This window comes from Etheostoma cragini, chromosome 9 (genome assembly GCF_013103735.1).
Source record: "Etheostoma cragini isolate CJK2018 chromosome 9, CSU_Ecrag_1.0, whole genome shotgun sequence".
Lineage (NCBI taxonomy): Eukaryota > Metazoa > Chordata > Actinopteri > Perciformes > Percidae > Etheostoma > Etheostoma cragini.
This window is the reverse complement of record NC_048415.1, coordinates 7179338-7193785: the sequence shown is the minus strand read 5'-3', so window position 1 is coordinate 7193785 and position 14448 is coordinate 7179338. Positions and strand designations below refer to the sequence as shown.

Genomic DNA, 14448 nt, shown 5'->3' with positions numbered 1-14448 from the left:
TGAATGCTAGACTTTTAGCCTGCTTGGAACTTAGGCTACACAATTGCTACTTTTACTAATAAGAACATGATGAGGGTAGGTCGACCTATATGCCCCACTGTATACAAGTAGCCTACCTTGATTTCGTGCTTAAATAGGCCTACTCGAGTAAATGTAGCCTACTTAGTTACATTCCACCACTGTTTTGATCAGTTCAGACGGGAGAATGTTTTATTTTGGTAGTCAACAATATTCTTACGTGTTTCCTTTATGCGTATTTTATTTTGAAAGTCATATCAGGGAAACTACGATGTTATTGCAGCTGACTTGACAGTCTGGGGTCCCCTCTCCTCTCCCACTCTGCGGCTGCTGGTCGCTGTCATGCAGGTGGAATCTGCGCAATGTAGCTCAGCATAAGAATCTCCAACCCAACCAGACACATCAGCGGCCTGCAACGCTCATACACCGGGCACTGCACTCTGGAGATCAGGCTGTATTTACCGCTTTGGAGGAAGCACTTAATGGAATGGAGAATTTGAAGACCTTATTTCTGCTTTCACTTGATGATCATCAGTTTGTTTAAATATACGGGCATTGTTAGTTTTGATACAGATACATCAAGATTTTTTTAAAGCATTATTCTGCTGAAATAACACAGTGTTGTGTTGATGCTGAGGTAATTTTTCTCTCCTGGCGCAGTGTAACACAGCTGGAGTCGCATAGGATGCCATACAATCCTATAGGAAGTGACTTTCGCAGCTTACCAGGCAACAATTTCCAAGAAACGAAAAGGACGTAATCTTGCGGATCTTTTCACTTTAAACACACGAACACGATGGATGAAGGCACTGCCAGCGAGACCCTCCCAGATCTGAAAGACATAGAGGTGAAAATCGGCCGGAAGACCCCCGAGGGTTTGCTCAGGTGGATGCGGGAAGAGGCGTCCTCTCTCCGGGGAGACGCCAAGCTGACCACCGCGCACGATACCTGTCAGGACACGGGGAAGAAGAGTTTGGATGAAAAGATCAGGAAATTGAAGATGGAGATGGTAAGATTGCTTTAGTCTAGGGTGTGTGTGTGTGTGTGTGTGTGTGTGTGTGTGTGTGTGTGTGTGTGTGTACGCGCGCGCGCACAGGTTGTTGATCGTGTGGCAGACTCTTTCCAGGTTGTGGCATTTAATGAAGTCAGTCACCACAGCATTGAGATATAATATTGATTGAGAAGAGCCAGCCAGTTCTGCTACATTGGAGTCTGTTGTGAATATTTAAACATTTTAGCATATCAGTTTATCATGACTCAGAGATGGCTGAAAACTAAGCAGCACAGTCATTGCCTAAAGGTGTAGGCTACAAGCGAGATTAGCAGTGGCCTAGTATTATTAATGGGCTATTAGCTAGATTAATTCATGAACAACACTTTTAGTTACAGTACCAAAACAACAACAATATTATTATTTTGTTTTGATAGAACTGCAAGCTAAATCATCACAACCAAATTGTTATTTAAGACCAATACATGTGATCTCAATATTATATGTTGAGCAATAACGATTAGCCAATATTGGCTGTAGACTATTTTTTTTAACATAATATAAACCAATAATAATGATTCCGATCCCTTAGGCCTATATTTTGTTTTAAAGAATTGTAATCAAGATAGGCAGGATATATTACAGTTAAAAAAATCAACTTGTCACTGCTCTCTGGTGGACAAACCATGTTGTAACACTATGCTATTACTACTACAAAGTGACACTGCTTCCAACCTAGTTTGGCATTTATATACTGCAATTTCTTGTTACCTAAGGCCAACATCAAATAAACCAATACAATCTCTGCAATGAACTAACATCGGCTTGGACAATTTATCAGTCTAACTCTAATTGGTACTCCCTGAAACTAACCACTGTTTTTGTTTTGATTTATTGGGACTGAATAGCAAATGTATGGTATTTTCAATACTGTAGTCTGTGTGGGGAATATGCAGTTAAAACCAGCAAGCCGCTTAGCTTAGCAAATAGACTGGAAACAGCTAGCCTAGCTCTTTTCAAGGGTGGTCAAATCTGCATCTGAGTCTCGTAATAAATTATACTGTTACACAACAGTAACAATTACAGAGTTACAAACAGTTATATTTACACACAGTATACTCTACATCTACATATACATATATATATATATATATATATATATATATATATATATATATATATATATATATATATATATATATATATATATATATATATATATTACAAGACATTTTAAACTTTATGTTACTAAGTAAAATGCATCAGTGATATTCGTCTTTTGAAGGCTCTTCATACTCAGTTAACAATGCAAGATGCTCCTTACCATGCCAACAGCTGCAGATGGCTGCTTGGAAATTAGTTGACCACCTGAAGGCCTGCACAAATGTGAGGAATTCATTGTCAATCTATTGTCAGATCGTTGATCCTCATATTATACCATTTATGTACATTTTTACTATTTTAGGAGTTTTGGTGTGATATACAGTATTGGTAGGCTACATTATTTATCCCATTGAAATATATTTTAGTTTGAGTCATATGTAAAAAACACAAATTTTATGATTTTCACATGTAAAAGTGAACTGCAAATTAACATATTCTTTTCTCCAGACAATTTGTTTTGTTCTTTTGTTTTGACAGCAGATTATTTCCTGTTGAGCTGTGGTCAACGTGTTTCATTAAACAAATATCTCTCTTACTCCTTGTTTACATGGAGCCTTCTCCTCCAAACAGTGGAGGCCTGTATCAGTAATGCGCCACTCTACTGTTGTTTAGTTTCCCCTTTTGTGATCATGTCATACATTCTTATGGTTGCAACACTGCCACCACACTCCCAAACAAAGCAAGCTGTCTTCTGAGAGAGTTGCTCTAAAACATGTTGGTTACATTCAAATAGCCTAAACACATTATCAGTTTGGTCTAGCATTAGAAATATAAACATATTTCACTCCAGTGTCTTAGCAATGCCAGCTCATAAAGCTGGTAGCCCAGGCACTTTAATAATAATAATAATAAATTGAATATGTGTAGTGCTTTTCCCAAGCTCAAAGTTGCTTTACAGAGTAGAAACAGTAGATAAATATCTACAAAAAAAAAAAAAACTAAGGATAGGCAGAACCGAAGAGATGGATCTTCAGATGGGACTGAAAGATGGTGAGGGACTCGGAGATGCGGAACAACGGAAGTTTGACTTGGCAGGTATTGTGAATTTCACCATTGGATCAATAAAGTCACCTCTTTATCCACTTTGATACACTAATCACAATATTTTGTATAATTAATTTGAATATGTTAAATAACTAAAGCTATAAAAATAAATAATTAATATGTACAATAGCCAAGTAGGAGAAAATTAATATATTCAATTAAAAGTACCTTACAGTTGTATTGAAGTAGGGATACTTTCTACGGCTGATAAAATGCAATGATATTTAAGTGTAGCGAGCCTAAACGTCTGTCAGCAGCTCGGACACACGGCTGTCCGTGCTGAAGTACCTGTTGGGACACAGATGTTGTCCGTACCGTCTTGTTCTGGCTCTGGCCAAGGGAACGGTGATGGGACAGCTCCTGGCTTCAACGCAGCGTAATAACTCCTGAAAATAATATTCAGCTCGCAAATGTATCTGTCTCTGCAGTCATTTCAACCATTGAAGTCAGCAGCAGCTATCACCAAAAATGAACAGATTTCTGTACTTGCGTTACTTTTGTAACGCGCTACTGCCAACACTGTCATTCCTCTTGTCATTCTATCTCTCTGTAGATTTTCCCTGTCATTCTCTACCTCTGTCTTCCACCTTTGGGCAGTTAAATGACATTGCAAAGTCAGCGTTGAGTGCAGAGCAGAGCTCTAGGGAACCCAAATCTAGTCTATTTAATCTCAGTCTTCTTTCTAGCTACTGGCCATATCTCCTCGAAGAATTTGTCTAATTAAATTATTGCCAAAAGGACCTGAGGACCTGTATTCCCCCCAAAAATGTTGTTTTCAACCCTGTCTCAATGCATGTTTATAAACTAATTGGTTTTCCCTAATATTTTTTCATAATAAAAAAATATACTGCATGTTGTGATTCAAAACATGTCTGCTTGGTAGTCTGTAGGGGACAAATAGAACAAGGAGATGGAGAAAGATGATATAGAGGGAAGTAAAAACGTACAATGCTTGAATCAGTCACAACACGAAAGAGAAATTAAGACAAAATACAAGGATGAATAGACATTTTACGGATCATTCGGGGGTGAATGTAGACAGATGGAGCAGTGGGAGGTTTACATAGCGACAGAACCAACCTTCTGTCAATTGAGCCTATGCAAGGACAACCTATGTCTGCAGAGTTAGATTGGGTAGGTGAAACGACAGACAGGGACACTAGAGGACATGACAGAGAGACTGTGCAGAGAGAGACAGGTTAGGTTTTGCTGTTGTATGAGAAAATGAGTGTGTTTGTGCTGTCCCTGCTGGCAGTGATTCAGCAGTCTGTTAGGTGGCTGTGTGACATTGGGAAGCTGTTTTCGCCCACATGGGAGAGTCTGCATCACTGATCACACGTCAGCTGGGCATATGTTTTCGCAGTGTACCGTATCATGACTGAATAAGGTGTTCAGACACTCAATCTGTCAATACATGATTGAAAATGCATTTTTACACTTACCATTGCCCTAAAAAAAGAGGATGGTCTGATCAGATTAACCTTGCTGATCCTTTTGCATTATGAAAAGCTGGTCTACAATAACAATTAAAATAAATCTAAAAGGATTATTCTGTTTTATTACAAGTTGGGTTTTATGTTCATTATGAGTGTAATGATAAAGTAACACTCACCAAAATAATTGATAAATTCATGCAACGAAGACTGATGGCAAGAAATACAAGCGGTCTGCCAATAATGGTTGTAAATAACCCAAGATTATTATTACAGATTAGAATGAATGATGGCCAAAACTACAAAAACAAGACCTAAATCATATCCACTTAATCCTTTAGTATCAGGCCAAGTTTTATTTGAAAATAACACATTGCTTCTGTTTGAAAAAAAATAATATTATTTCATAACTTTTCATAAAAGAATAAAAAGAATGATTCTGAATATTGTTTGCAGTGCAAAGGCAGAAACAACTTAACTTTCCAGAATCCTATATCAGCCTAATGGTGCTTGGCCTCACGCCTCTGCAGGAAAACTAAAGTCTGTTTGATATGATTAATAGCACAAAATTAAAAAAAAAAGAAGATGATTAATGTATGTTGCAGTCCTCAAAGCTGTGGAAGTCCTGGACTCACTGCTCTCAAATGGCTGACTCGGCTCGCCTAAAAACCTTTAGGTCCCAGTTTGACCATTTTTATTCAAGTCGGTCCTCCTCTTATCCTCTCCGATAAGTCCTTTTGACTTCATCGTATAACTAAAGGCTTTAATCAATTCGGAAATAATGAAAAGATTAAATAATTTTCCTGCTGCAAGAGTTGCATAACAACACACAATGTAAGATAAAGCTGGTGTGTATGTAAACTGGACGAATTTTAAAAATGAAAAGGTTTCTGGTAATTAGACAAAAAGCAATGCTGAATTTTAGGTCTGAATTTTGGTTACATTTCTGAATATAGATTATGGAATAAAAGGCAGCCTTCCGACTATAAAGGAGAATTAATTTAGTGGATCTATGTTGTCAGGCAACTCAGCAGCAGAGTGAGCACAGACAGCTTTGTTAGCATTGTGCTACCTCAGCTCTGACAGACATGGAGCTACTTTTACTGCCACCCTCTAGGCGTTCAGTCTTTCCCAGCCTAAAGAAAACCTCAAACCCAACCCCAAATGTCTGACTGTGCCCCGTGACACCAGCCATTTTACAGGCACGCACGCACACACACACGCATTTCTTGACTGTTCCAGGTGACTTTTATACATCTTTTTACACATACAGTAGTTTCATTACATTCATTTGACAGATGCTTTTGTCCAAATAAGTGTATTCAAACTCAAAAACAAACACGTTGAAAGTGCAAATCTCTCTCTCCTCAATAAACAGCTGAGGGTTGAGGTGTAGCCTGAAAAAGAAAGGGGTTTTGTCTTGAGGTGACTCTACTCCCATCTGAAGACAATAAGATGGTCCCCACATGCTTGACAATCTTTGCAGTAAAGACTTGGGTTTTGGGTAAGATTAAAGTTATGCTTTGGTAAAGTTTGGGTTAGGCATGTGGTGGTTATGGTTTAGGTTAGGGTAAATCAATGTCCTCACAAATCACATAAACAACCCATTTAAAGATTTCAAGGCAATCAGACTAAGTAACGTCAGGTGTTGAGCTAATGATGTACGTAGGTCCATATTACATGGGCATGGGTAACACAGTGGGCTGCACGTTACAGGGGCAACCCGCCCATATTCAATGTAATGCAATGAATTATTATCTGAACAGATGGTTCCCAGCCTTTGAGGCCTTTGACTCCTGGAAATGAAGCTGTTTGTAACCACTTATCAAAGCTTATGACCTCAATGTGGACCAAAGGAGGATTTTCCTTCTCTGATTGTATCGTTTGAATTAGTTATGGAGGCCTAAAAGGGTAAAAGTATTCATTGGGTCACACAAAAACCAAAAAAATAGAAGAAAAAAGATTTGATCTTTATGTGACTTCTCAGTTTTATCTTTTGGGGCTTCCAACCCACAGTTTAGAAACCAGTGATCTAAATCACCCATCTTCAGTATTCAGTATCTGATACTGCTAAAGATGAGGGGAATACATTGAAGATGCTTAAGTAGTTTCTACAGCAAGCAGTGGTTTCAACAAATGTTAGCGACCTCCTACACTTAAAAGGTTATGAATGAGACATATTTTTCTCTGCACATGCACCGTTTTTTTTTGCAGATGGAGGAATCTTGGGTTGGCAGGGAGATTTTTTTTTTTAGAATCATGAAAGAAATGCCATACAGACTAAATCTATAATCACACATCGCTCGATGGCATGACTATTGATACTAACAATATCAATAAAATGTGCTATATAAATACAGCACATTTAACAAGATGCAGGATCAAGAGATAAATAGTTTGGCTGGTCTAAAGAATCAATGCCTTTCCTTCCCTATATAGTATATATAGGAAATGAGCAGTGTACAAAGACTATTAAAGGTCAGACAGCAGAGGTCTTAAGGTCCCTGCACTTCTACCTTGCTTCATATGCAGTTTTTGACCTCGTATTCTACAACATTTTGCAAGTATTAGCAAGAGAGAGTTTCTATTTCTCTGTATATGTTTATCTTTCTCTTTTTAATGTTTGGTGTATGTCATGTCTGCGTCTTCTGAATGGACCTTGAGTCTGGCAATAAAGTTGATGATGACAGAAAATAAATCAGAAAAATATTACTACGTTTTAGAAAACTGAGATACTGAAAGACTGAAGGTGTATGCTTTAAAAGAGACTTGTTATCTGCAGAGAGGACTGCATAGCTTGTCGGTGCCATATATCACCTCTTGGCCCTACACTTCACCACAGACCTCTGCTAATGTATTCTGGGGAGGAATTTTCCATGGCTGCGGCAGTTTGGCTTTTTCATTTACTCACACACACGCACACACACACACACGCACACACACACACACACACACACACACACACACACACACACACACACACACACACACACACACACACACACACACACACACACAGAGTTATTTTTGTATTTTTGGCAATCACTACTTTCATAATTATATCGTGACTGAATAAATATATTCAGTATATATCAAATATTATTTTAACCATTTACAGGGTATTTAGGAATATTCTACAGTCATATTTTCCACTCTATCAGATTTCCATCTTTGAACATCTCCTGCAGAGTTAGTTTTGGTCAAATGTTGCTGTTAACACTTTAAACAGCTTAATCCACAATTTCTCAAAACCATCTTATGTCTCGTTTGCATCAGGATTTTTAATAGGAAGGGGAGGTTGGATATTGTTTGGAAGTTGGATATGGTGTCTGGATTTAGACCAGGTTTCTTGAGGATGGGGGAGACTGATGCAAGCTAGAGTGTTATGGGGACTGATCCGGAACTGAGAGAGGAATTGATGATTGTAGTGATGAGCGGGCTGATGGATGGTAGACAGGTCTTAATGAAAGCCTGATGGGGTGGGATCAAGGCAGCAGGTGGAGCTGTTTGTACCTGTGCAGAAATGTGAAAGTTCCACAGGGGACAGCAGAGAGAAATAAGAGAGTGACTGAGAGGTTGGAGGCAGGTGTGGTGGTTGAAGGAGCAGGGGAGATGGTCAAGTTGTTGTTAATGGTGTTGATCTTTCAAAACATGATCACAAAGAAAATAGTCATACACTTAGTACATTCATTCACATCTCTTTCTATTCTCCGCAGGCTCACTTGCGTTCTGTGGACGTCAAGATCTTGCAGCAGTTTCTGGCGGTCCATGAAGGCATTGAGGCAGTGAAATGGCTGCTGGAGGAGCGCAGCACGATGACTAGTCACTGCAGCAGCCTAACCAGCAGTCAATACAGCTTGGGCGAGGGCCCCGACACCTCCTGGAGAGGCTCCTGGAGCAGCCTGCAGGACCCCAATGACAAGCTGGACAACATCTCCATCGGCAGCTACCTGGACACCCTGGCGGATGACATGGATGAGTACTGCCCCTCCAGCTCAGAGTCAGTCATCTGTTCCACCACGCCACTGGTCTCAGAGGCTACTGCTGGGGGCCGGACAGGGGGAGGCCCTGGGGTCATGGTCACAGGAGCTGGGGTAGGGGTGAGGTCTGGAACTGGGTCTGGAACTGGGATTCGTGCTGGGCCAAGTGAAAATGGAACTGGGGTTGGAAATGGGATGGAGGTGAAAGGTGGACCAGGGACAGGGTGTACCAGTGCTATTAGTGGGACTGGGAATCCAGCTGTTCCTGTCAGCTCTCCCCAAGCTAAGTCTGATGGCCCCAAGCAAGACGCTCCGGTCTGGACGAAGATTTCAGAGAGGGGTGAAGGAAGTCCTGTTTCTAAGAACAATACCCAGACACGAGCCATCAAGACTAATGGTGTCCTGGAGAAACCAATCACACAAACAGGCAGCCCAACCCGCTTCAGCCTCAACGAGAAACTGGGAACCGGCCAGAGCCCCAAACTCAAACCTTACAAAAATGGAAAGATTGACTTGGATACTTGCAAAATGACTGGAAAAATGCATCTGGAGTATGACACCCACTGGCGGTGGGTGCAGTCGCAAGAAGATGTGACGTTTCTGTAAGGAGGATTATAACAGAGGGCACTAAAGCCACTATTGAACACTCCCTCTGTAACATCAAAGACCAGATCACTGAAGGATAGAAGAAGGGTGAACTGCAGGTCTGACATGCAAGTGAAACTTTCCTTGTTGGAAGACACTGGGATGAAAGATTATGAAACTTTTTTTCTGTCCTGTTGTTCCCTCATGTGACTGCACTAACTTTCTATAGAACATTGATGTCAGTATTACAGTGAAATGGATGCACATTCCAGGATTTTGACAATGTTTAGCCAAACTGGGCTGCCTCACACAAATCAATTTTAAAATCCTGTGTCTCAGGGTCTTTCTATTCCCTGATTTATTTTCTTTTCTTTTCTAAAGCACAGTGAGACGATCTGATGGAGCGCTGAAACACAATTTCTGGTTGCTTGACATTACATTAACCAATGTAACTGGAGAAGATTTTAATTATAGTTTGACTTTATTAAGCAGAAAAATAATTCCCATTAGATCCGTTTCTCTTATTACACGCAATCTATAAATAAAACCCCAGAGGCACAAGATCTCCCCTTAAAGAGTATTACACTGGGGTCTCCTTAATTACTTCATATGCCCAGTAATGGACCGTTAACACCACTACAAACAGCACTGATAGAGCCGGTTGTACTTCTAAAGACCAAAGTTTTCCCCTATCAAACCATCATGTTTGAGTTACAAATTAAATTTACTATATGAAACCTTTGTCTAAGACAATATAACTGAACACTTAATGGTAATACAGTATTACTTGATAAAGTATTAGCAAAAGATAATATTAAAGACCTTTTGATAAAATATGTGTGTTTCTCCCCAAACTCGTAGCTGCCTGAACAAAACAAATAGAAGAAATTAAATAGAAGACAGAGCACTGGGGTTAGTAAAGGTTTCCTCATTGAAAAAATGCTACCCTCTGTTAGCATTTGTGTCATTGTGGAGCTAAATCCCTTCAGCGCTTAACCAACCATCAGCAATCTTGTATATTCAATTAATCGCAATACAGCTACAGTGTGCATCAGGTAGCAGTCGTGAATTGGTTGTAGGCAAATACTGAATATGGCTGAATATTATTTTTTCTTTTAACCGGTACCCAATACCTAAGCAGATGTTGTGCCTCATTGGTTTAAACCTTAACTACACATGCCTGTACTTTTCCCTATTGAGATGATTGCACTGCTGTTTTGATAATCTGAGTTTTTTTACTCTCTTGCTTGCGTGTACAAATGACTAGACCAATAAGTTTGTGTGCTCTCGCTATGCAAGTGTTGACTGGCAAATGTGTTATGTTGGCTGGGTGGATATTGCATGCCCTGTGCTGAGAGCTTTATTGGTTAAAGCATGAGAAATGTGATTAAGACCTAAAACAATCAGAAAAGAAAAGCAATATTTCTTGACACCTTTCTTGTGGCTTACATAAGCAGCCTGGAGTTTCCAAGACTACTTGTGTGTGAGTGTTTGTGAGAATGAGAGAGAGAGAGATGCTGACTTCCTGCCTAAGCACAGCTGGCCTGTTCTGATACGAATAGATGAGTCCCAAAGGTTTTTAACCATTTTCAGCTCATTCCTCACAGCCTTACTTCTTCTCCTACCGGTCTGCAGTTAATAATGTTGATGCTGCAGGGGTAGAGCAGCACATTTGATAAACGAACGGCTAACCGGTTACATATTCGGTCCACAACTTTGTGTGCTACAGTGTAGCTCATCAACATTTTTTTCCCTGTGATAAAAGGTTTGGCTTACCCTCTCTCCTACCTCATATGACCTTTTGAAAAACTAATAATTAGGCATGAGTTTACAATAATTGAAAAAAAAATGAATGATCCAGCTCTTACAGTTTTAGACCTCAACATGTGGAGAAATCCGGCTGATTTTTACCTGAATCTTGATTGCTAGATGTCACAGAGTAATATCAATAGGAAAAAAAAAGTTTTCAACTCAGACATTGTGAAGAAACAGTTTACAGACAGAGGTCGTGCCTTCGTGACAAAAACTTGAAGTTTATTTCCCCCTCAAAAATAGGTAGTTGACCACTGGAAAAAGAGGTAGATTACAGAACAAACTTTGCATTTGAAAGGGTTTCTTCACAATGTCTGAGTGGAAAACGTATCTTGTTGTCACGTAAGGGCCCTGTTCATGTTGCACAGACATTTTAATTGTATTTTAATTATCTGTTAATAGCCACAAAGGTACTCTTAGGACATGCCCCCACAACTGGCATTATAGCTAACTGGGAGCTCTGACCATTAGCTGCAACATATCCAGTTTGCTAGCAAACTCAGCATGTCCATTTGTTTGAGCCCCTAAAGTGTTTTGTCTCTCCTCCTGCCTTTCTTTTTGTCCTACTTTCCCCCACCACACTGGTTCGATGGAAATGCGCAGTCTGTGCCAACACACACATCATGCATACACAATGCCTTCTCACTTTGAGACAGCGCCATAAACCCGGCACCACAGAAACAGCGACTGTAGGCCGTTCCTGGAGATAGGAAAGGAAAACTGTTCTCAAAGTGGACCATGAACTCTTGGACGAGTTGGAACATTCGTAAAAAATCTTTTTCTTTCCCTGTCAATCTCTTTGAATACAAAAAGAAGAAGTATTTTCCATCGCTGGATACGTATTTCAACCACGTTATATCATCCAGTTAGAGACATGAAATCATTTGAAACCGTTCCTTTTTAACATATGTGTTGGCCGTAAAGCAACATTGCATGCCAAAGAGACTCTCTGCTCTGCTAGTTTGTGGTTTTCTTTCCAAATTTGCCAAGCCACATGGAAAAATAAGTTGCCAAGAACAAACCTGTAAAACACATTACACCAAGCTCAAATGTCTCTCTGAAGGTTTACTGTAGAAAGATGTTGTCAAGTGTTTTCAGTGAGCACATCCAGTTTAAAATTAGACTATGTTTTAAAGCACTCAATGGCAGAGATTTAATGAGAGCTGACAGTCTAGGTGCCAAGAGAAATCGCTTGTGGCCTGATTGATTTTAAAAGAGGGATATAAGTATAAGCATGGTAGTGCTGCTAACTGGCAAAATACTGGAAAACACATTTCGGCCAAAGCTTTCCAGTATATTTGAGAGAGTATGGGGGTGAACACAACTCGGCAGGCTTGCTCCCTTCCGTCCAATCCTATTATGATGTCTGGGATTTATCTGATGTCCAGTGCGTGGTGTGTTTGCTTTGGCTTCAGGTGCCAGGCACCCTCCCGCTATTCTGGGCAGCAAGACAAACACCATGATTACATAGGCGAGTGGCTATCCACAGGGTTGCCATGACAACGAGAACACCAGGCTTCAGCTCTAGTGGGGACATAAAACAATGTTTACTGTGTTGCAAATGGCAGTAGAGCAATAGTGTTTGAATGATGGCAGGTGAGCTGAAAGAGACGAGATGAAGGAACCCTGTATAAAAGGGGTTGTAAGTTTTAACTGAGCTTATTAATGATTTATTTACTAATGTTTTATAGATCAATTATAAGCCAATATTATTATCGTTGGGTTGCCAGGTAGCGAACAATCCCTTATTTCTAGAAAAGAGCTGCAGCAATATATAACATTTACAACTGCAGACTTAATGGATATTTAGAAAGTTAGACACTGATGAGCATTGATTGATGGATTAGTAACATTTAACTGCATTATTACCAAATAAAAATACAAAGGATAAACATCAATGGGATGTTTTACCATGTAGCCAAATGTTATTAATTAATGCTAATAGCTGATCAATAATGCATTAGTAAAGGCTTATTTAACATTATAAAAGCCATAATTATGTATTAGCACGAGAAGAATTCTTATTCCTTGTTCATATCTTTTGAAAGAGGTCTTCAAAATCACTTTAAAATATTTTTTTCTTAGCTCAGTACCGTAGGTATTGACATAAATATTGTTCAAACACTTTTAATCACTCCCTTAAACTTCATTTATTCTAATGTTATTACATTAGAAATAAAAAAGGTTTAATTCTATAGTAACTTAAGCTCAAAACATTTTTTGTAATTTATTAAAACAGAATGTTTTTATTTTTATTTTTTAACAGTGTTGAGAGTTCGTGAGAGGCAGAAATCCCAAGACATCCACGGTAAAACCAAATAAAAGGTCCCGATGAAAATTATATTTCTCAAGATATCAGGAAGTTCATTTTCATCACCATCTTTGAAGTCTTTTTTTTTGCTGACTTCTTGTCTCACCCCCCACTGTTCTACATTGGCACACTGCTTAGCCACTCTTTCTATTAACCACCTGAAATGCAGTCAAAAGCCCTTTTCTTTCATTCTTCCATTTTGAAGACGCTAAGAGACAGAGTGCTTGTGCCCTTCTGGAGGCAAAATAGAGGGATAAACAGCTGAGCTAAACAGTGATGCACACAGCTTGCAGCTCAAAGCAAGCTTTCACCCCCGGTATCCTGCTGTTTTCTTCCTTCCTCTTGCACATACACAAACACGAACAAGCACATTTATCCCACGGCTGACATGGGTCTCTTGGTACCTGACAGCTCCTCAAAGAGAGCCATTAAGCATTTCCTTTACTTGAATCTTATTTATCCCTGTGTGTGTGTTTGTGTATGTGTGTATGTTTTCACATCCCTAACTGCTCAAAGACATGGAAGTGAATAGAAATAAACCCCACAGAGTGCACACTGGGCTCTGAACCAGGTCCAAAACTTTACTTAGGCAACACAAAGCTTAGAGGATTGAAAGATAAAAGCCAGAGAGAGTGATTGCAGTTCACTGGATCTGTCCCATCTATACCTTGCTTGAGTGAGTGGAACGGCTTTTATTTCCAAGGTACGATGAAAATACTATGGTATTATTTTGTTATGCAAGAAAAAATGTATTTTTTTCCTTTGTGAAGTGGAAATGTAAACAAATAATGGATTGTGTTCATTAATGTGGAGAATTATATTATGCAGTATGTAAATTATACAAGCTTATCCAATGCATAAAGATATTTTAAATGTTTGTTCTTGTTTTCATTCCTTGCTAATGAGAATATCCTGTGCTATTAGTATGCTATCAGCTTTTTGTTTTTTCACATCCTTTGGACAAACTCTGTATTCAATATTTCCCCTGAGAAAAGCAAATAAGAAATTCAAAACCAACCCACCTTCTCTTGAACAGCAGCTGTTTTTCACCTGACCTCTTAAACTCTTAAACTACACTGAGTGCTTTCAGTGAACCTTATGTAGATTTCT

General features: G+C 39.3%; 1 protein-coding gene across 1 annotated transcript; it reads left to right on the top strand.

Moving 5' to 3' along the window:
• The first annotated feature begins 313 nt into the window (after positions 1 to 313).
• On the top strand, positions 314 to 14215 carry lurap1 (leucine rich adaptor protein 1). The gene is made up of 2 exons (XM_034881124.1): positions 314 to 1027; positions 8367 to 14215. The coding sequence occupies exons 1-2, from the start codon at positions 815 to 817 to the stop codon at positions 9234 to 9236; spliced, it is 1083 nt and encodes a 360-aa protein (XP_034737015.1). The 5' UTR covers positions 314 to 814; the 3' UTR covers positions 9237 to 14215.
• The last annotated feature ends 233 nt before the right edge of the window (positions 14216 to 14448 follow it).

Excerpts from the sequence above, each read along its gene's own strand:
- lurap1 (XM_034881124.1), top strand. The coding sequence starts at position 815 with ATGGATGAAGGCACTGCCAGCGAGACCCTCCCAGATCTGAAAGACATA. Across the intron at positions 1,028-8,366 it reads GGAAATTGAAGATGGAGATG|GCTCACTTGCGTTCTGTGGA; the intron begins GTAAGATTGCTT and ends TATTCTCCGCAG.